This window comes from Triturus cristatus, chromosome 7 (genome assembly GCF_964204655.1).
Source record: "Triturus cristatus chromosome 7, aTriCri1.1, whole genome shotgun sequence".
In the NCBI taxonomy this organism is placed as follows: Eukaryota; Metazoa; Chordata; class Amphibia; order Caudata; family Salamandridae; genus Triturus; species Triturus cristatus.
In genome coordinates, this window is record NC_140590.1 from 1286291666 (window position 1) to 1286315049 (window position 23384).

At 42.6% G+C, this 23384-nt stretch overlaps 1 protein-coding gene and 1 long non-coding RNA gene across 2 annotated transcripts in view; one reads left to right on the forward strand and one right to left on the reverse strand.

The window, feature by feature from the left end:
- Positions 1-12750, forward strand: part of LOC146811896 (uncharacterized) — a 166063-nt gene extending 153313 nt beyond the window's left edge. Inside the window, exon 4 of the long non-coding RNA XR_014966796.1 lies at positions 12650-12750. This is a non-coding gene — a long non-coding RNA (uncharacterized LOC146811896). The remainder of the gene's footprint in view (positions 1-12649) is intronic.
- LOC146811895 (sulfotransferase 1 family member D1-like) overlaps positions 1-23384 on the reverse strand; it is a 266881-nt gene that overhangs the window by 227282 nt on the left and 16215 nt on the right. Inside the window, exon 3 of the mRNA XM_085618859.1 lies at positions 5294-5419. Within this exon, the coding sequence (XP_085474985.1) occupies positions 5294-5419 (126 nt within the window). The remainder of the gene's footprint in view (positions 1-5293; positions 5420-23384) is intronic.

Here is a 23384-nt window from a genome sequence, read left to right on the forward strand (position 1 = left end):
AACTCTACTTAACACCATTCTAAGCGATTTCACTCTATGCTACTCCCCTCTACACTACTCCATTCTATGCTATTGCACTCTTCACTGCTCTACTCTACTCTACTTTACTCTATGCCACTCCGCTATTCTACTGTACACTATTTCAGTCTATGACACTCAACTGTACGCTACTAGTCTCTGCACTACTCCACTCTATGCTATTGCACTCTTCTACACTTCACTCTCTGCCGCTCCACTCCACCTATTGCATTCTTCCACTCCACCCTGCGCCACTACACTGTATGCCACATTCACTTTATGCTATTCCATTGTATTTCACTACACTGTACGCTAGTCCTCTGTACACTATTTCACTGTATGACACTACACTGTACTCTACTACACTGCATGCCACTGCAGATTACGGCTCTCCACTCCATACTACTCTATGCCACTCCATTCTTAGTCATTCCCCTGTATGCCATTCCACTTTACGCCATTACAATGAATGCCACTCACTATATGCTTTTCCAGTGTATGCCACTCCAATCTATGGCACTCCAAAATATGCTACTCAATGGTATGCCACTTCACTCTACGCCACTCCCTTATGAGTGGTTCCACTGTACACCACACTACTGTACCACACTCCACTCTACACCACTTTACTGTATGCTATTCCACTCTATCCCACCCCACTTTATTCCTCTTCAGTCTATCCCACTCCATTAGACTCCACTATACTCTATGCTACTCCACTCTATACTATTCCACTCTACACAACTCCACTGTACGCCACTGCAATGTACGCCACTCCACTGTTCGCCATTAAACTGTACTTCACTCCATTCTATACCACTTCAGTCTACGCTACTACAATGTATGCCACTTCACTCCATGCTATTCCATTCTATGCTATTCCATTGTACGCCACTCCATTCTACCCCACCCTCCACTCTATGCTTTTTCACTGTATGCTACTCCATTCTATGCCACAACAATCTACATTGTATGCAGCTACATTCTACCCCATCCCACTCCACTCTACGCTGTTCCACTCTATGCAACTCCACTCTATGCAACTCCACTCTATGCAACTCCACTCTTTGTCACTCCAGTCTCCACCATTCACCTGTAAGCAACTTCACTCTATGCTACTCCACTCTACACTATTCCATTGTATGCCTCTCCACGCTATTCCACTGTATAACAGTCCAGTCTGTGTCACTCCACTGTATGCCACTACACTTAACGCTATTCCACTCTCAACCACTCCACTCATCGCAACTCCACTCTATGCCACTTTGCTCTACACTATTCCACTCTATGGCATTCCACTGTACGCCACTACACCCTATGCCACTCGACTCTACACTATTACACTGAATGTCACATCACTCTATCCCACTCCACTCTACAAACACTCCACTCTCCACTATTAAACTCTATGCCACTGCACTCTAAGCCTTTCAAGTCTTCACCACTCCAGTCTACCCCACTCCACTGTGCAACACTCCACTCTGTAACACTCCACTCTATGCCACTCCACTCTATGCTATTTCACTGTACATCAGTCCACTGTACCACACTCCACTCTACACCACTGTACTGTACACCACTCCATTGTGCCACACTCTACTTTATGCCGCTTCACTCTACACCACTCCACTGTACGTTATTTTACTGTATGTCACTCCACTGCACCACACTTGTCTACTCCTCTCCACAACACTACACTGTACAACACTATACTGTACGGCACTCTCCTCCACTCTACTGAACAACACTCTAACGACACAAAACTCCATGATTTGAAAATCATTTTTTTTTTAAAAACATTAAAATTCATTAAAATATAAAAGTTAAACTTTTGTTATAGTTAGGAACACTTTATTTATTCTCCCTATATCAACAAAACTTAACCTACACAAACATGATAAATTCTAAAGTTATAGTTATACCTTAAGTTTATAATTTACACATCACTTTTAAATTCCTATAACTTTTTATATGCTAGAATTGACATCTGAATACTCTTGTGCCTTTGCCTAATTATAAAGCATTGTGCTGTACTAATAAGCTAAAGTAAAGCAAATGTTATACTTTATCCATATACAATCGCTAAATACTAAATGCATTGCGTGTTTGGTCATTTTAAGTGGGCACAGTGAATAAATGAATACATTGAATATATGAAATTAAATGAGGGGCACATAAGCAGAAAATGAAACGTTTACGTTAATTCTTCAGACAAGAATTGTTTACAGAAAATGTAGGTCTGGTTAATTATAAGGACTGAGTACAATGTTGTCATAATTCTTCAGAAAGGTATTCAGAATCCCTCTGACAAAACATTATGCAATTATTTTGAGCCTGTTCACCAGGTTTAAGAGTGTGCAGAATTAATCTGAAATAGTGTACAGATATCAAAAGAAAAACAGTCAATACTCAAGACCATAATACAGCTTTATACAAGGTTATTAGAAAAATGCTGCATGGTTTAATTGTAAAAGATTGTTAAAAAAAATATCTATATTCTTCAAAAAGCATTTTTTTAAATGTGGCAATTTCTTTTAAAAAGTTCATAATCTTCAAATGTATGCAGATTTGTTGCAAAATGGCAGGATTGATCGAGAAACAGTCAGCAGAATAATTCTTTCGCCAAAAATGTACCTTATTCCTTACAACATACACAAAAAATTACTAAACAATTTGAAAAGTGTACAAACTTCTTGTAAGTAGTGTTACATTATATTTAGTACATAGAATTTCTGATTAAAAAGGTCAGGATTCATAAAAATCATGACGACACTGTTAGAAAGCAGTTCAAAAACATTTATAGAAGTTGTAATGTATTGTTCAAATGTAGAGTGTACAACTCATTATAAAGAATCCACAGAATACATTGTGAAATATTTGGTTGATTGATTTTCCAATATGATAGCCGTTTCCCTTAGGAACATATTCAGGGCCTTATTTATGAAGGCCTGCTTCACTTTTGCGCTGCCGTTGCATCACTTTTAGTGACGCAGCAGTGGCATAAGTAATGTGCCATGTTGTGCTATATTTATGAAGTGACGTATCCAGGTAGATGTCTCACTTCGTAAATCCCTGCACTACATTATACCGGCATCAGGTATAATGTATGCAGGGTGGGCATTACCTGGCAAGAAAGCATCGTAGGAATGGCGCAGTGAAATCTGAGATTTCGCTATGCCACTTCTAGGATGCCAATGTGTCAACCTTACGCCTGCCTCATGGCAGGCGTAAGGGTGACGCAGGCCCTTTCATGTGGGGCTTACCCCATGTGAAAGGAACATTGCTGGAGGTGTGTCATGCTTCCGACACAACTCCAGCAATGTGCCACTTTTGCGTCGACAGTTATGTCAGTAATACTGACGTATCTGTCATTCCTTGAGACATGATGTGTCATGCAGTAAATATGACGGATCATTCGTGTCGCAAGGCGGGTGCACTGAGAAGTGTTGCATCGCTGCTTTCATGAAGCAATGCAAAACCTCTCATAAATGAGCCCCTCAGAGTTCATTAGAAAACAGTACATCATTTTATAGACAGTGTGCAGGACTTTTGTTAAAATGTGCAGAATACTTTAAGTTTGCATTTAGAACACATCTAGAAAGTAATAAAAAATCTCCAGAAAAAGTGTACTGAACTTTTCAAGCACACTTGCAGTAATCTTCTTAAAAGCATGTCTTCAGCATTAGATGAATGTGCTTAGAAGGCCAAATGTGTGTAGAATCCATTTAAAACATTGGGCTGATATAAAAATCATTTTTGTGATAACAAAGCCTTCCAAAAAGCCAAATCTCAGGCTTTCTGACCACAAAAATGCAGGTCACAATGTAGAAAAGGTTCACTGAGAGTTAGAAGTGTTTTTGCAACTTAAAATGTACCCTTTGTGACCGATAATGAATCACAAAGAAAAGAATAATGTAACGGATGCCTCCCCTCTCCTCTGCAGTTCTATATGGAATGTATCAATGCTTACAACCACAATTATGATCCCAAATTATTGTTCTGTTATGAACTCCCAAAAGGGGGTTGCATGTTTTTTGCTTACTTTAAGCAGTCCCCTAGGGACAACTTCCACCTTGTGAATGCTGCTTTAGCAATTTTAGGGAGCAGACACCGAACCAGGGAACCTTTGGACGGCAGCTTTTATTTTTTAAAGCAAGCCCTTACAATTTAGGCAAAAGGATAGGCTTCAGAATCAAACTGAAATTCAATATATATATATATATAGAGAGTTGGAAGTCTGCTGTCCCTCACAGACATTGATCCCTGGTTTAAAATATTGGTAATGTAATCATATATAGGCAAGTATAAGTTTACTGTGCTTACCTTTGCATATATGTACAGTAACAATATATTTATCTTCAAGGTACGTAGAATTGAAGTTTGCGGAGGCGCAGAATTAATCGGGACAAATGTGTTCTGTATTATTTTACAGAAATCAAATCATAGCATTCATTAGAACAACTCCATAATCTTTTAGATACAATCTGCAAACTTTGTTAGAGAAACTTTGCAAAATTATTTAACAAGTGATTGCTTAATTTTTTAGAAAATGAATGCACAATTCGTTGAGAAAGTTTGCTTGTTCAAGTACAAAACAGTTTAGATATATTTTTAAGAAAGTGTAAAAATTAAATACTAAAGTTTGCTTATTTCTTTAGGAAAGTATGTCCAATTCTTTAGGAAATAAAATGCTGCATTTTTCTAGAAAAGTGTGTAAAGTTAGTATGTAAGTGAGCAGAATTTACTGGAAAATATAAGAAAATATTGTCAATGTATGTAGAAATAATTTGCAAAAGTAATTTAAAAGTATGACATAATAGTATCAAAAAGGCAAATATGTTTCGCCAGAAGTTACATGTTGCTCTTCATAATAAGTGTGCAAAGTTGTTTAGAAAATGTGTTCATAAGTCATTGGAAAGGTGTTTGGAAAGTATTGAAAAAAGAGAGCAGAGTTCCTTACAAAAAGTTTGGATAATGCTTTCTATCGAAAATGGAGCCGGCAAAATAAGCATCACTTAAAATATGTTTGGAAAGTACATTGTAAATAGTATGTAGAATCCTTCAGAAAGTGTGTAGAACTCTTAAGGAACGTGTGCAGAATTAATTACAGGAATGCACATATTTTATCAAAAAGTGTTCAGAGTTTCTGGATCTCCCGCGGAAGTTCATACTGAGATTCATGGGAGACTCATAGACTCAGCCAAAAGTGACATAAGAAGTGAATGTTGGCCTTTTTTTAGCAGGTGTGTAAGGGAGCGTTTGTTTGTGGGATTACCTGATGGAAGGCCTGGGACTGCAAACTCCAGGAATGGAACCCTGATAAAAATGGCATCTCGTTTGGTTTTCTCCACATCGCCGTTGTTGAGAATTAAATCCACTATTTCACTGGTCCATGTAGTGCCTGAAAGGTTAGAAATACGAAATAAAAGCATTTACAGAATTTCCTGATATGGGAAAATGCCTTTGACCCCAGTCATAAGGTGAGAGAAATGTCAGACGTGAGCAGACTGAATAAGGTTGTGCCATAGATACATGAATGCATGTACGAACCCCCATTATATGAAGGCTCTTTTGTGAGTACTATAAGTAGCAGAAAGATCTGTCACAGGACTTTTTAATCCTCTCTCTGGGTAGGCGCCTTTGACAATCCGATAATCTCAGAACCCATGCTCAGTTTCGAGCAATGCCTATCTGTAAGGCAACACATGTACATAGAAGAAGACTGATCACTGCGTGCAGCCTACATGGAAAAAAATGGCCTCCCCATAGACGCCTGTGTGATCAGCATCCTAGCCAATAACAATGCTGCCTTTGGAGCGTTGTGATTGGCTTAGGGGAGAGGAGGAAGGCTACCTGCTTCCTGTGAGGAGCAGTGAGAGAAGCAGACGCGACACAGGACTGGGCCAGCGAAGGTAAGTTAAACTTTTTTAAATTAAACCTTGCCCCCTCACGCCCCCTTCCCCGCGTGATCCCCCACCCTCATACCCGCTAATCATGCCGACCGCCACTGGCATCACAGTGGAAAGAGAGGAGGAGGTCCACTAGTCTAGATTGTCCAGAAAGGAGTGCTAGGGATGTTGCAGATGAGGGGTAGCACCATTCCCTTGCCCAGAGGGAGTTTAGAGGAGTTAGTGAGTAACACCCAGTCCGGTAATTGTGAGGTAGTTATCTAAACTGCAATACCCTGCTAATAGCTTCCGTATTTGTTTATTCATGGTGACACCTCTGATACAAAAATTATAATTATGTGGCTGTCTCATTGCTCATGTTTCAGTTGAAGGGCACCCATAGTTTCCACTTGGAACTTCAACCTACGCTGAGCTTTATTTGCAGGTAGATGCAGAGGAACTCACTCAAGCTAATCCTGGATAAAACTGAGTTTGTGGTAATCTATAAAGCTCTCAACCCTTCAGCACCCTGTTATTGGCCAACAGTAATGTGGCAACTCCTTACCCCTCAGCCGAGAGTTTAGGGGTGGTCTTGGATTGCCAACTTTCTCCGGTCACGCCAATCAGTACAGCGACTGCAAAATGCATAGGCTTATTGAAAATCATGAAAAAACGTTCCTCCCTACTTCCTCTGAAGCATTGTGGACTATTACAGCAACCATTCTCCTTCACCTTGATTACGCCAACTCTATTTACCTTGGCCTCCCATCGTTTCTTCTTCATAAAAAAAAAAAACAGCTCTTCCAAAACAATGCTGCGAAGATGATTCTCAAACTACTCGGGCAAACTCATTCCACCCCTGGACTCAAAAAAATGTCATTGGCTTCCTGTTACACAAAGAATTCAGTTAAAGATCGCTTGTGTGACATATAGAGCAATTCACAAGCAGGGCCTTGCTTTTGTGGCGTCCTGAATTAAAAGGCATAACCCAGCAGGCGCCTTGGGATCTCAGAGTGCAGCACTTGTGGGGCCTCGAGATCTTCACTAATTTAGGAATAAAGGTGAGTAAAGTGGTGAATCCAGGTTCCAGCATCTAGATAATGGTCCGTATGGGTGAATGCATCCTTGCTACCGTGAGCTATTATTCTCCAAAAGGCGGTGTGATCTTTACATTTGGCTGCCTGGCTAGTAGCCTTTCTGCCCTTACCCCCTCTCTGTGGAATTCCCTTTTGCTGGTACCAGCTATTTACCTAAGATTCAGAAAAATCCAGAAGGTAAGGCTATTCAGACAGGCTTCCATGGAGTGCGGCTCTCTTCCAACGGCCCTGCTTTCGGTCTCTCGCAGCAATTAAACCCCTGGGTGTATGAGCGCTGTGTACATTTTCCTAACAAATTCTCTTTACAAGGGAACAAGGAGGCTTAAGTGTCCCATCGGAAGCACAGGCAGTTCGCAGAAGAAGGCGACACAAAAGCAGGTGAGCCAAGGAAGCAATAGGTCCAAGGGATGATAACCGGATGCAAGGGAGATAAAAGCATAGGGAAAAGTGAGGAGAGGAGGTGTGTAGCTTGAGGCATAAGGAGTGAGAGTGGCACAGGCAGGCATGGGTACATGGTTAGAGAGTAACATTGGCAGTGAGGTAGAATATGGCATGGGAATAAGGGACACAAGTGACATAGCAGTGATGCAAAGGAGGGTCACACATGAAGATACAACAAGAGAAACAGACACAGGGAGGCACAGGAGAACCTGGAACAGGGACGTACATGAAGGACAGGGAGCCAATGGAGGAAGCATACTCAGAAATAAACAGTAGGCTCAGGCTTGAGGAGACTGGATCGAGCACAGGCAGAGTGGGCATTGGGGCATAGGCAAGGAGGCATGGGGCATGGACAGCAGTTTGAGCACCGGTTATAAACTTCTAGATTCACTTCTATTATTTTGATGGTTTCCATCCCCTTCCTTGTGATTTAGCTTAAGTTTGTCACATTCTCAGGATAGCATAAGAACAAACATAACACTGTCTGTTAAATTAATGACTATATCTGATCCTCTCTGAACAACAATGTTTAGAAGTAGGTGGCAGTGTTAGTTAAATCCTCTGTTTAAACAGGTCCTTCTTATTAATCATTGGATTTAGCATCAAGGACATGAAGGTTGGCTTTAAAATGTGTCCAGCAGAGGGCCTGAAAGTTAGACTAGAGGTGCTAGATGGACAATGGAGGAAGGTGGCTATAAAGGGATAGAGAGCTAAAGAGGTCCAGGCATGAGTGAGAAATTGAAGGCATGTTGGGACTCCAGCCATAAATCCCTAAAAAAAAGAAGATTATCTGGCTTTGTGATATCTGTGCAGTCGATCCTTCAAGTAGATTTCTGAGGTCCACTGTCATGGTATCACTTCACCTTGTGAATGCTTCAAGCACCCAATCACCAATGTACAGATCAGGAACAAGATCAGAGATGTACCCATTGGTCCAAGGGATGACTTCAATCTGAATTATTTAGTGGGCAGTGATCTTAAGAATTGAGGTTCATTGGAAGGCAAGATTACAACATGGCACCAGAGCACCCTCGAAGGAGGAAGAGATCCCTCAGAAGATGCTTCTGCCCTGTGCCACAGAGGTAGCTGTGGCTAGTCTGGATACTGTGATAACGCCCATGCTGCAGTCAGAGTTATCTGCCTCTCTGGAGAGCCTGCTAGTGTTTCAGGAGTTGCTTGAAGGTGCCAAAACGAAGTCAGAAGTCTAAGTCTGAAAGAGTTACTCCAGAACTTTCCAGCACAAGCCTAAGGACAGAAAGTGTGTTCCTTTAGAGATACATTTCAAGGTTGGTTGCTATACAGAAAACTATGTGAAACCTTGAACCAGGAGAGGACATTCTGGACCTTCTTGATCAAACTGGCCTAAATGGACCCTTTGTCGACACCTCAGGGACTGAAGATCTGCTGATAAAGCAGTTTCGCCCTTCACTAAAGTGAGATGTGCACAGCTAACAAACACATATACGTTTACGAACTGTTAGAAATACTAATGGGAAAAGAAATGGTGATGCATTAAGACCTCTTAAAGTTCATTAAGCATATTACCTTATTATTAAGTAAAGTAATATCATTTTACAAAATATATTATGGCTTGGACCTAATATTTGTTGGGAGTGCTGTTTGTGCTGCTTGAACTACACGTTCTACCCCAGATGATTGTCCTAGAGAAAGTCTTGAGTGTTTGAACTCGCTTCCCTTTGAAATTCAAAGTGTTAACAGGAGGCAATTGGCGATTCAGTGAGCTCACAATAGTACCTGGTTCCTGCACTTTCAATGGCAGTGGTAATACTTGTCCCTAAATGCTCTTACGTTAAACAGGCCTTGGAAAACTGGCCTGACACGGACTAGCAAGGTTAACTTATATTCATATTCAAAACCTTCAATTCCAGTTGTTTGCCATTTACACACAATTCTACTTATGGTAGGAGAATGGGCCAGTTAGTAAGGAAAACATCACTGACGACTTAATTCTCTGTAAGGTACTTGTAAATATATTTGTGATCAAGTAATATTACACCATTATGGGTAAATATTACAACAGGATCCTAGATTATTAATTTAGAAAGATTCGCACCAAACTAAGGGCCTAATTTAGAGCTTGGCGGATGGGATACTCAGTCACAAACATGGCGGACATTCAATCAGACACATTGCAAGTGTCATTAAATATAATGCACTTGTAATACGGGAGACGGGATATCTGTCACGTTTGTGACAGAGTATCCCACATGCCAAACTCTAACTTAGGCCCTAACTCTTTAGGTCCCAATGTGTCAAATAGTTTTACCCATTCTGTGTCTGTGAAGAAATGCATTGACACATAAGGGCCTTGGTGTAATGCCAGGTAAAATACAGATTCACTGAGAATTCTTGGGCCTAAACCATGTAAGACATGGGAAAAATAGCAGTCTTTTTTCTAGGAAAAATGTGGATTATGTATTTACCAGCACCAAAACAATATTAATGGCCTCATTACGATGTCGGTCGGAAAGGCTCCAAACGGGATTCGGATTTTCCTAACCCGTGTCGGAACCTATGTTTCCAAACGACTCAAACGTTTCCGACCAACCGATTACGATGGGAAGGTAACCGTTCGGTCTGTCTGCCTCAGTTCCGACTGGCATTTGGAGACTCCAAGTCAGTCGGAGCTAAATCGTACATGTCTATGGACTGCATTTCTGACTTACGTATTACCTTTCCAAGTTAGTCTGTCTGACACAAAACGGCTGTCGGAAACTGACTTTTGGGACCCGTAGCCGGTCTCCCTTCACTCAGAGGCCATCAGTTGGGGCAGTTGGAGCATGCACCATGGCATGGGGTGCCCGCCACAGGGTGCAAGGTTTACTGCAACCATCCCTTTTTTTAATAGGAGCCTGTGTTGTCGGTTGGAACACAGAGTCCTATTAAAGTCAATGAGAGTCCGACTGAGCGGTGTTCTGAAACATTGTAAGGAGACGGTCGGACTCTCCAAACCCGAGTCGGTCCGAAACGATTCCGACAAGGAGTCGGTTGGAATGCCTTCCGACTGATATTGTAATGAGGCCCTATATACGAAAACAAAACAATACAATTCCAAAACTAATTTAGCATACAAATGTAATGATTAAAACAATTATTGAGTTTTGGATACAGTGTCAAAAATGCCTACATGTACAATGGGGTATAAAAGTCCATTAGCTTATTTGCATTACTAAAGACAGCAACTGAAGTCTACACTTGCAAAAAGATGAAGAGCAGTTACCAGCACTGTTCAGCTTCTCAGAATCCAAGAGGGCATGAGCAGGGTCAGCGGCCTTTCTTACTGGCACTCTTAAATGTTTGCTTTCTACCCTGTGCTATTCTGGTAGGGAATTTCAGTCGCAGTTTCAATTGAAGACAGACCTCTCTACCACTGCTTCCTTAAGGCCAAACCCCCACTCCCTATTATATGATGCGTCTTTATTTAAAGGTCATTTCTTCTTCCAAGTCGAATAGAGATTTCTCTCCTTGCTTCTTTGGGGCTACAGTAATGAGTGACAATTTGCTCATATGTGGCATACTTAATTGCTGATTACTCCTATTGATTTCCAGACAGCTTCCAGGGGATGTAGTCGCAAATCTGGGGCCTCATTCCTCATGAGGAGCTACTAAGAGGCGACAATATGTTCCTGAGATGACTCTCCTGTGTTCCTCAGGGAAACTCCACTTTTATCGTACACTAAGAACTGGGTATGTCTTATCTGTCAGATTTGCTGTCCTTTCTCTCCCTATCCCATTGGCTTAAAGTATGGCTGAACAAGGGAGCTGCCTTAAACAAAGAGATCCTAAAGGATTGCATGGCCCTTGACCATGCCCATCATACCCCATGGCTTAAATATATTCTGGAAGTTTTTAGGACTCTAGGAAGGTCGAATCTTTTTAGCAACCCAGATTTATTCAAAAGGAAGGACCCAATTTAGGTCAAGGAGGTTTTTTTAGACAGAGGGTGGTGGACAGGGAAGAGCGTGAGCTAATGAATTTATCATCTTGAAAACTGCACAATCAACGGAACTGTATCTTCTAGGACTGCCCAGTTTGTATGACATTTTTTTATTGACAAGGCTTCGCCTTGACTTATTCCATCTCCTCCTCGCTCACCCACGAGGGATTAGTAAAGGCGAGACCCTGCCGCCATGTGGTTGTGACAAGTCTCCCCAAGACATGCTTCATTTTTTAATGTTCTGTAGTAATTATGAGGTGCAGAGAAAGACTTATCTTATTCCAAATTTTAAAAAAGTGAATTATGCACAAGTGCGTCCTGCTTTTATCTTTTTAGCTATTCTTTCAAGGTCTATGGTATGGCATGTTCTTAGCTCCTTCAAGGCCGCAGTTAGGCTTAGAACTAGCTTTGACTTAGGAGCTCATTATGAGAGCGGAAGGACCGCTACTGCGGGGTCGGCAGTGGCGGTCCTTTTGCCATCACACAGAGATTTACCCACAGCCATATTAGGATGGAGATGGGTATCGCGGCGGACGCAAATTTCCACCGGTGGCAATCGCACCGATTGCCTGGTGGATGGAAAAAGGCTACTAATATGGTGGCGGTGCCTAGCAGGCACCGTCCACCATATTAGGATGTGTCCTGGTAGAGGCCTTTCCATGGGGAAAGGCCGGCGGGGATTAGGTTTTGGGGCCCGTTGCAGGCCCCCTCTGTGTAGGGGGAGGGTGTAGGTGCACTGGGAGGTACCCTTGGTACCCCCCTACATTTCCATGCACAAGGTGGCAGGCACGTTGTGCATGGAAATGCACATCGTGGCATTTTAACATTGCGAACGGTGCTGCAGCCAGCAGTCTGGCAGGTGGTCCCAGCACCGCTATGATGGCGGGCTAACTGATGTAAGCCCACCATCATTATGAGCCCCCAAGTTCCATGAGTGGAGTAGGCTCGAATGTAAGATCACTCTGCTGTCTTTTAACCTGTCTAATTTGTATCTTATAGTGTATTTTAGCATGTGTTTTAATATTATGAACTGAAATTGATGTTTGTTGATTTATAGGATGGCTGAACCCTATATTGTTGTAATCCTGACTTTTATGGGGGGTTTGCTACAAAAGCCAAATAAAGTACTATTAATTGATTGATTGGTCACAGAGGCAGACATAAGCACCAATTTTTTCCTGAGTTCCAGCATAGTTCAATCATCTGCTCAGTTTCTTTTTCGACAAGATGTTCTTCTTCTCCTTTAGGTTCCTCGCACTCATCTGGCCCATTGAGAAGCACTTCCAAAGCTTGGGTGTAAATTGAGGCAGGCTTCAAGGCTTCAGTCCTTTCCCAGGTAGATAAAGACAATAGCTTCTCCCTCTTTTTATCATCTGCAATTCCAGTTGTGTTCTGAGATGCGGTGGCAGGAAGTCGATCTTATACTTGCAACTAGCCACTGATTGATGGTAAGTCCTAATCTTATACAAAGAAAGTTTGTTGAGCAACCCATCCCTTTTTTGCAGTAGTTCCTCTCGCTTCACTTGAAAGAGTCCATCAAAACCCTTCTCTGGGGTCTTTCAAAATACCAAGACCCCTGTGCAGGTGCAGAGAGCTCTGAATCCCCATTCATTGGTATTACTATTACAATCTGGAACCCTCCCAGAAAACCAACACTGCTGGTTCTGAGCACAGGTTCTTGTCAGTAGTGTGCAGAGACTGCTTTGCCTTGAACAGGCCCCCATCAAAGGCCTTCCTTATGCCAGGACCCCCTTTATCATTAGCATGCCAACTATTAGTGGGCCAGCTTGTTCTGTATAATGGCCATCTTTTGTCCCTGTCCACTCCCTCTCTGACATTCCCAAGATGCGTAGAGGTGGATGACCTGTAGTTCCCTTCTACCTGTTTTCTGCCACAGGCTAAGGCATGTTTTTCTTCCCCAAAATATACTGTGCATCCTTTCAAAACATTAATTAGTGTGGATGGTACTATCCATGCTATAAGGCTCAGAAAAAGAAGAAAGAAATATTGGCAGATTAACCTTTGCAGTATTTCTAGCATAAATAAATGTGCACCACTAAATTTGTTTTTCAATAAATACTTCAACTGTGCATGCCAAAGGTCAAACGGTACTTTATTTGGCAACTAAAAGCCTTAAAAGCAGACAATTTTAAAAAGAGAACATTTCATCAAGGTACATTCAGTTAAAAACCTAAATCACATAAATAAATCAAATTTTAGACCTCAAAGGATGCATTATGTAGACTGCAACAGTGCTAAGCATACAACCAATTGCTATGGGTGAAATAACATAAAGTGCACATACTGATGCATACTAAGGCCCTGAGCACAACTGGGAAAAACAAGCTGGCTACTGCAAGGACAACTTTTTTCTGTGTCTAACGGCCCCTGTTAGGAAGCTCGCAACCCCAAAGCAGACCATAGGGGAAAATAACATTTGAAGGTATAAGAGTGCAGGCCTGACTTGGGCAAATTGACATTCTCTGAGCCGCGGAAGTATATACTTTCGATTTTAGGGGTCATAGTAGTCACTAAAGAAGATGAAATGTAGGGTGTCTTGCTCTGAGAAATTTTCACATGGGCAGGGTTTTAATATGCCAGGTTTTGCATATCCTTGGGGAAACGCCAGTAGCCAGGGGACCAAATTCAAATGGAATCTGCTCATCACAAAGCTATGATACGCTTTGCTAACAAGAAGTAGATACGGTTGTATCTGTTGGCTCAAACTCAGTGTGGCAAACCTAACGGAGGGCTCGGCTAACCCCTTCTCTTCCCTGAACCACTGCCGTTTGTCCAGGAACTGCTGTTTAATATTTCCAATAGCGACTTGGCCCAAAGGCCCGGAGCTCAGGTACAGGCCGGGACAGCCATGCCATTTTGTCAGTTCTATTGTATATATTTTAATCAGGGAATGTGTAAAGCCCCCTCGGGCATGGTTCAGTCCGTGATTATAAGTTGATTTAAATTAGAGGTGGGACAAGTCCAGATTCTCAGCCAACTCAGCAGTGGGGCTACAGCTATCCGATCCAAGATATATCCCACACCCAATTCCTCGAGTAAAATAAATGCTGGAGTGGCAGGCAAGGAGCTTGCGCATACATTTGTTCTCAGCCCCCTGAATATCTTTCACGTCTTTGTAACCTCAGACATCACACCCATATGTGGCAATGGGAATGAATTTTTCTTTGTAGATCTTCAGCAGGGCAGGGAGAGGTTTTGAAACCAATCTTTTTGCGAAGTCCAGTGTGACCCCCGCCGCTCTGGCTAAAACATTCTATTTTTGTGTTCTTTGTGCACACCAAGACCCTCGTTGATCGAATAGTACCCCTAAGTATGGAAAAGTGGGCACTTCAGTTAGGTCAGCCCCATTGCAGAAAACCTTAGCCTTGGCAGCCTTTCGGGAGCCTATACACATGGTGTATGATTAAGTCAAATTTGTGGTAAAGTCTAAAGAGTCCATAAAAGCTGTAAAACCATTTAAACGTTGTTGGAGGCCCATGGCGGTTCTAACAAGTAGGACCACGTCGTCTGCATACAAGAGTGCAGGGATCAACATGGTACCAGCCCTGGGGATGTCTTTGCAGCTTGATATTAGACAATCCCTAACTTGTTAATATAAAGCATAAACATCAAAGGGGCCAAGATGCACCCTTGTCTGACCCCTCTCCTAACTGCCCAGATATCTGTCAAACATCCATTTTCATTATATCTAACTGCGGCCGTAGTGTTTTCGTGGGCAGTGTATAAAAAAAGCCACCAATTCTATATCTAGACCCATGTCCCGTAAAATCAACCGTAATTCAGACCTATTTACACAATCAAACATTGATGATAAATCCATGAAAGCCAAATGTAAAATCCCCTTCATAGCAATAGAGTACTTCCCAATCCCTAGTTGCAGATGGGAAACAACCTTTACAACACAGTCATTACATCGCACTACATTTACAACGCAGTCATTGATGGCAACATCCTTTACAACGCATGTCACTACAACACAACCATTACATTGCATGTCACTACAATTCATGACACTACAACGCACGTCACTACAATGCAGGCATTACATTTCATGTCATTACAACGCACATCATTACAACGCATAGTACCCCTATACTATCCAACACTTACCCTACTCTTTCACCCCCTGGAGTTAGAATACACATTTTTACCCTTACACTATCCAACACTTACCCTACTATTGAACCCACTGGAGTTTGAATAGTAATTTTTACCCTTACACTATCCAACACTTACCTTAAATGCAATGCAATGTAATGGCATGCGATATAAATGTATGCGTTGTAAAGGATGTTGCGATGTAAAAACTGCATTGTAAAGGCATGCGTTGTAAATGTATGCATTGTAACGTCATACATTTGTTGCATGTTAAGGCATTGATACAGCGTCCCTTTGCCCTGCCTAAAACCATACTGTAGATCCGAGATAACATTAAAATGATCAAGCTACACTGTTAGACGATCCTATATCACTTTCCCCATGATTTTGGCAGCAGAATCTAAAAGCGAGATTGGTTTATAAAAGGTGGGGTCATCCTGTGCACCCTTTCTAAAAATGGGGATGATAACTGCCATTGCGCACGAAAGGGGACAGCCACAAGAAGAGGCTGCATTAAAAACATGAGCTAATAACTTTGCCCAGACGGTGGGGTTGGCCTTATATAGGTCTGCAGGTACCCCGTCGGGATGGGGAGCCTTACCTCCGGATGTCGAGTTGATGGCTTTATGGACCTCGTCTATGCTGAAGTGGAGAGGAGTACTAGCTAGACCAATAACCATGTGTCCCTCAGGCTCTTCTAAATTAGTACAGCTATAGATATTTCCAAAGTGCTTTACCCAGTGCTCAGCATATATAGTACAGTCTATGTTCGAGTTTGGCGTGTCGGAGAAAAAAGGGCTGTTGACCACAGACCAGAATTTGGAGCCGTCAGCCAGGACACTTCGTTGACCAAGGGCCTCACAAGCCTGCTCTCTTATCTGCTGCTTCTTCTCCAAAACTGCAAGTTTGTAAGCCTTCCTACAACTCCTGACTGCTGCTTCGTCCCTCGGGTTTTGCTTGAAAGCCTGCAATAACTCCCTATGGGCCACAGAACATGTGCCATCAAACCACCTCTTAATCTTCGGGCAATTTACCCTGCTCTCAATAGTTAGGTTAGATGCTATCTGCTTAGAGCTATCCTAGAGGCTTTTGATAAAATATCTGTCATGTGAGGTAGAGTATATACATGGTTGGATCTCTGTGGAACAAACAGCATACAAGCTGTCTAGGAAATTTTCCGGGGCAGTCCTCGAAACATCTGGAACACGCATACTAAAAGAGGTATCTGTAACGAATGAGGACCCGGAGGCGCGCAGTAGGTGCAATAACATTCGTATATTAGGAGTCCCTGAGTCCACTGCCACTGCCCGTCTAGATGTATTTGTCGAGACCCTATTATCTGATCTATTTGGGAAGGGAGCCTTCATCCCGAGGTTTGTGGTAGAACGAGCTCACTGATCCCTAGGTCCTCGGCCCAATCCAGGATGCCCTCCCAGACCCATCATTGGCCGTGTGATGAACTTCAGGGACCGGGATACCACTTTGCTCCTCGCCAGGGTGCGTGGTGACACCATCTGGCAGGGTTCTAAACTGTCTCTCTATCCAGACTTCACCGTGATGGTGCAGAATGCCCACCGCAAGTACAATGGGGTGAAGGCTACTCTCAGAAACTTGGGCCTAAAATATAGCATGCTGTACTCCTTCAGGCTGCGGATAGATGTGGGCGGTCGTGCCCGCATATTTGACACTCCTACAGAGGCACAAGAATTTTGCCATGCATATAAACAAAACAACAATCTATCAGGGGCTCGGGGGGGGTCCTTCTCCATCGCACAGCAGCTTGGATGCCAGTGTCGAACTCTTTTCAAATTCTGGTATTGGATAACTTTGCAGTGATGGTCAAATGTAACCTTTGTGCGATAAGATGGGGATAATATACCTGATCCTTCTGTTATATTTTCTATAGCTGGTCGACAGACGTAGCATTGCCATCCCTCACGGTGTACACCTGGGGTTTGTATTAGTTCTTCAGGATGTACCCTTCTCGGGGTCTTTCATTTAATTGTACTGTACATTGGGACTCCATGGTCTGCTTTTCGTTCGGGTTTTGCCTCACTTTGGATGCAGCGAGGCTGAGTGGGGAACGGGTATATCTTGTTGGTTGAATGTTTCAAGTAGTTTATGGAACATAGTCACTGTTGCAGTTTCGCATCTTTCACTGTTCCTTGTTAACATTGTATTGTATGCATATGATAGATGGCCCAGCTAGGAAACGTTAAAGGTCCCTCTGCCTTGTCCTTCATGTCCTGGAATGTTCGCGGTCTGAATGATAATCACAAACGGAGGCAGGTGGTTCATTATTTATTGAGACACAAGGTTGACATTGCATTTTTGCAGGAAACACACCTACCCAAATCTGACACGGCCCACTTTGCGGCTTGTTGGGGGACGCATAGATATTTCACCAACTACAGCAGTTACGCCAGAGACACAGCCATTCTCATTCACAAAAGGATCCCATTCCGATTCGACTCAATGGTGGGGGACGATGAAGGTAGATACCTCCTCATCACAGGCACGATCATGGGACACTACATGGCGCTGGTATGTGTATATGGCCCGAACACAGACACCCTAGACTTTTTCCATACACTGTCTTCCCAACTGATGAGATTAGAACCTTGCTTCCTCTTGGTTGGAAGAGACTTCAATTTACTTCTCAACCCTGGCCTGGACAGTACAGCCACTTTTCCGGACACCAAACCTAGAGCACGACGTGCTCTGCTAGAGCTCTGCGAGCAGCACTCTCTACTAGATATTTGGCGACACCGTAACCCAACACATACTGACTACACTCATTATTCTGGCCAATACAATGCCTGGACCAGGATAGACTTTTGGCTCGTTTCCCCCGGCGTGGCCAGGTGGTTTCGGTCTCTGACGACCCTTCCAAGGACCTATTCTGACCATTCTCCGGTGCAGCTGCTCCTTAGGGTGCCTCGTCCAGAGGGGTATGAGCTACAATGGCAATTCCCCAGTGGAGCCCTTCTAGACGATCTCTTTAACACAGAGATACGGGAAGCCAGTGAGGACTATTTCTCCATCAACACAGGCTCAGTAGACACTTGGGCGGTACTCTGGGATGGTTGTAAGGTGTATATCCGGTGTGTATGCATTTCCAAACATGTGGGAGTACTTAAAGACCTCCGCAACACACTAACACATATAGAACGAGCGCTCACGGCCTTAGATTCCACAACCCTCCACGCAGTAGGGCCGGATATGAAGGACAACGATTGACCCTTCTTGTTGAGTTTCGCAAGACTGCAGATCGCGAGGTACTATTTTTGAGCAAATATCTGTCTGCTTGTCGATATGGGGAGGGTGAGAGGCCTGGCAGAGTTTTGGCACAGATGCTCCGCCCCCTTACAGTAGAGCGTACATCTCCGAACTACATTTATCTGATACTCAGACCCACACCAAACTATGGAGATACGTGATGCATTTTTGGAATACTTCTCGTGCCTATATAAGACTAGACTGGGGAGTGATCTCACGGCAGAGGAATCCTACCTCTCCGAAATTGCGCTAGTGAACCTGAAGAGGACATGCAGGACTTTTTGGCTGAGCCCATTTCAGAGGCGGATGTCCTAGGCACCATTGACGTTTTCCGTGGCTCCTCACCCCCCGGGTTAGATGGCTTCACTGGAGATTTTTATAAGGCTTACAGGGACATACTGGCGCCACAATTGATTGAAGTGTATGCTGAAGCACTGGAGAAGCAGCTCCTTCCCCCACTACTCCGTGAATCTGTCATTATCCTACTTCCTAAACCAGGCAAAGACTTGTCCCTCTGTAGCTCCTACAGACCCTTTTCACTGCTAAACTTAGACTATAAAATATTAGCAAAAATTATCGCAAACCGTCTCTCCCAGTTGATGGAATATATTATATCGCAGGCCCAATCGTGTTTCGTCCCCAAGTGCTCTACTTCATTAAACCTCAGGAAGCTGTTCTCAGTTTTCCACAGAATCGACCCCAACGTTCCCGCTGCAGCCATCCTTCCTGACGCAGAGAAGGCCTTTGATTCTCTGGACTGGCCCTTCTTCCTTAAGGTTATGCAATGTATGGGCATGCCAATGGGCTTTATATCCACTACTGCGCTTGTATATATCAAGCCCACTGCGAAACTTCGCCTAAACGGTACACTATCCCGGCCCTTCTCATTATCCCATGGCACTCGACAGGGATGCCCATTGTCTCCCCTTTTGTTCATCCTGGCTATGGATCCCTTGATCCGTCAGTTTCAGGAAAGGCATCTACACAGAGGCTTACAGTTCAACACTGGCCCCCTACTTGTCTCGCTGTATGCTGACGACATGATCCTCTACGTTAGAAATCCCCAGAATAATTTAGATCCGTTAGTTATAGAAATACTCCGATTTGGCCGTTTTTTGGGATTAGACATCAACTGGCATAAGTTAGTGATATTTCCCTTGACCAGCAGTACAATTCCATGGGAGTGCGAGTTTCCCCTCGAGTGGTGCGCAGACTCGTTGAAGTACTTAGGCATACACATTCACCTGGATACTTCTCAGATCATCAGCTTGAATTATTGACAAACGGTGTTTGCCTTGGAAACACAGGTGGAACGTTGATTGAAACTGCCACAGTCTATAGTCGCCATACTTAAAATGGTGGTACTCCCCAAATATTTATACCTCTCTAACAATATTCCCATTCCCCTTATGAACGGTTTCTTTTTAACGCTATGCAAACACCTAATCCGATTAGTGTGGGGGGGAAGCGTGCGCGCGTTGGATGGCGGGTGCTCACCCTTCCTTATGATAGAGGCAGTTATGGCGTCCCGGACTACCAAATATCAATATCTAGACCTTGAGATAGGGTGACTTTCTTTAAAAGTTACATTTGAGAAGATCTTCTCCAAGCTGTGAGTTTTGTGAAATCCAGAGCATGGAAGCCTGTCTAGTTAGTGCCTGGCTGGTTGAACACCCAGAAACATGCAAATGTATGGGTATTCAGAACATCTTAGCAGACATATTTCTACCTTGCATATGTTTGGAGATTTACTCCTGTCAAGAATATGAGCAAATCCCGTTTCTATGTAAAGTGGAGAAGGAAAACCCACAAACTTGTTTTTTGTCTAGAGGAAGGGGTTTCAACTTGAGGAAACATATTTTCCAAATGAACGGAAAAAAAATCAGAAGTTTTGCATTTTTACAAACTATTAACACATGCGCAAAAGTACACCTGTCACATGCATACATGCAAAAATGCTTCCATACTTGAATACTTGAACTCCACAAAGAATTCGAGTAATGCTCTTTGGAATCTGTGACTGTCCTAACTTCTCAAGAGTACTTCTGGAATTCTCTTGTAACACCACAGAAAATGAAAATGGGCTGCAAACGTAGATATAGCCCTAAATGTTGCACTTGTTTGTGATTGGGCCTTGAGTAAGCTGTCTATAGTTCAGGATGAAGGATATCTACCTTTGTCAAGACAGTTTCTAAACAATGATCATGGTAATGGTCAGTGCTAAGGATGGACCCCTCATTTTTGAATAGACCTTAACTCTGTGAACCTAGCCAACACCCACCCACACAGAAACATATAAGCCTAGGCATTGTTTTTGAAGCAGACCTCATATTACTCTAACATAAATGAAGTAATGAAAAAACTATCATGCATATAAACAAGTTGTCAGTTCATCAGTCCATCATTGAAGTTAACAGAAGTCTTAAATCTTGCTCGGCTGGACAACTGCAATATACCTTCAGCATTATTCCGCAAACAATTAATGGCAAGACCTCAGCCTCATGGTAATCAAGCAATGGAAAAGCCAATGTCTGGAACAGGCTACCAGTACTCTGCTCTCTCAGGGTTTTTGCAAAGCTTTATTGTTAAGGAAACTGCTGGGTACTCATCTATCTAAAAGAAAACATTATTGGCTAAAGGCCCAAAACATTTTGGGGTCTCAAAAAAGCATAAATTACCATAGAAGTCCTTGGCACTCCAGGGAACTACTTTGAGTATGGGGTGTTCCTTGTGAAAGGGCATCATCCTGTAACTCACAGTGACGTTAGTCTGAGGCTGAAGTGGGCTGACCTATTGCGCCATAATGCATGCTAGAGTGGGTAGAAAGAAAATGTGCAAGACACAACGACAGACTAAGGGAGGAAGTCTAGCTGATCACCCCTATAATTAACTATGTTTTACATACCAGAACTAAAAAAGCCAACCAGTCTGGCATTGCCTGACAGCCTCTTGCCTTTGTATAATGCTTGTTTGTACTTTTTTGTGAATCTTTATTACAGACAGACAGAGAGGCTTCCAAAGACAGACAGACACAGAGGCTTGCAATGAAAGACAGATAGCGAGGTTTGCATAGATAGATAGATAGATAGATAGATAGATAGATAGATAGATAGATATGCAAAGACATATATAGGTAGGTTTGCAAAGAGATACGTAGGGCTTAAAGACAGATTAAAGATAGGTAGGGCTTAAAGATTGATTAGAGATTGATAGGGTATAAAGATGGATTAGAGATTGATAGGGTATAAAGATAGATGAGAGATAGATAGGGTTGCTGAGATAGACAAATAGAGACAGAGAGAATATATAGACAGACAGATAGCTAGACAGTTAGAAAGATAGATAGATAGATAGATAGATAGATAGATAGATAGATGGATGGATGGATGGATGGATGGATGGATGGATAGATGGATGGATGGATAGATGGATAGATAGACAAACTGACAGCTAGATAGGCAGGTAGATAGATGGATGTGTACGTAGACAGACAGGTGGACAGACAGACAGGCAGATAGATAGACAGAAAGACATAAGACTGGTAGAAAGATAGATCGATAGAAAGATAGATAGATAGATAGATAGATAGATAGATAGATAGATAGATAGATAGATAGATAGATAGATAGATAGATAGATAATTGGAATAAACAGCACAGCTTTAATTAGTAATATATAAGTTAAATGTCTATGTAAGCATGACATAGAAGAGCACTGAAAACCCACCATAAAGCCTTATAATTATGACAAACACTGACATTTTATTTACGAGTATAATTGTAGTATTCAATTAAGTACATACCTTCATGACACAGAAGAGTGCAGTTATAGATGCACTTCATTGTGTGCTTATTTAAAATGGACTCACTCTACAAAGAACGCTTTCAAACAGACACAATCTGGTATGCTGCAAAACAGCACCAGTCAAATAAAGAAGGGCCACTGAAAAGGAATTTACAACAGCATTAGCAGGACACATGAAATGATAAAGCTGGAAAGTGCAGTGTTCTCACATCTGGTAGCATACTGTGAATCCTTCAAGCTGTAAACGCAAAGGCAACGCTGAACAATAAAGTGCAAACAAGAACACTGACACTGAAGGGAACTAACTTGTGTGTGGATGTGCTTGTTCTTAAAGAGCAAAATGCAGTCATTCGAAGTGCAGTTAGCTCATGGCTGAAGTTGGCTGACCCACTAGCCTATGCTGTATGTTGTAGTAAGAGGAATTAAAATGTGAATGACTCAACAACAGACCAGGGGCTGAAGAGAAGTGGATGAAAGCCTATTTAACTGAAAATATTTTACATATTAATTTAGGAAAATCAAAAGGTCTTGACTAATGCCAGACCTAAAAACAACTATGCACAAGGTCTACTCAAGCAACAGCCCAGGTTATCTCCGACAATTGGTACACAACAGTGCATGAAGTTAAGCTCTCATATGATCAAACTCCAGCATAATCACACAAAAGCATCAGAACCATGCAAGCGATCTCTTGAAGTCTAAGACTTTGTAAAGCCCTGAACCTGGAAATGACATATGAGTCCAGGCACCTCCACATCAGGAAATTCCTCATGAAAGGCA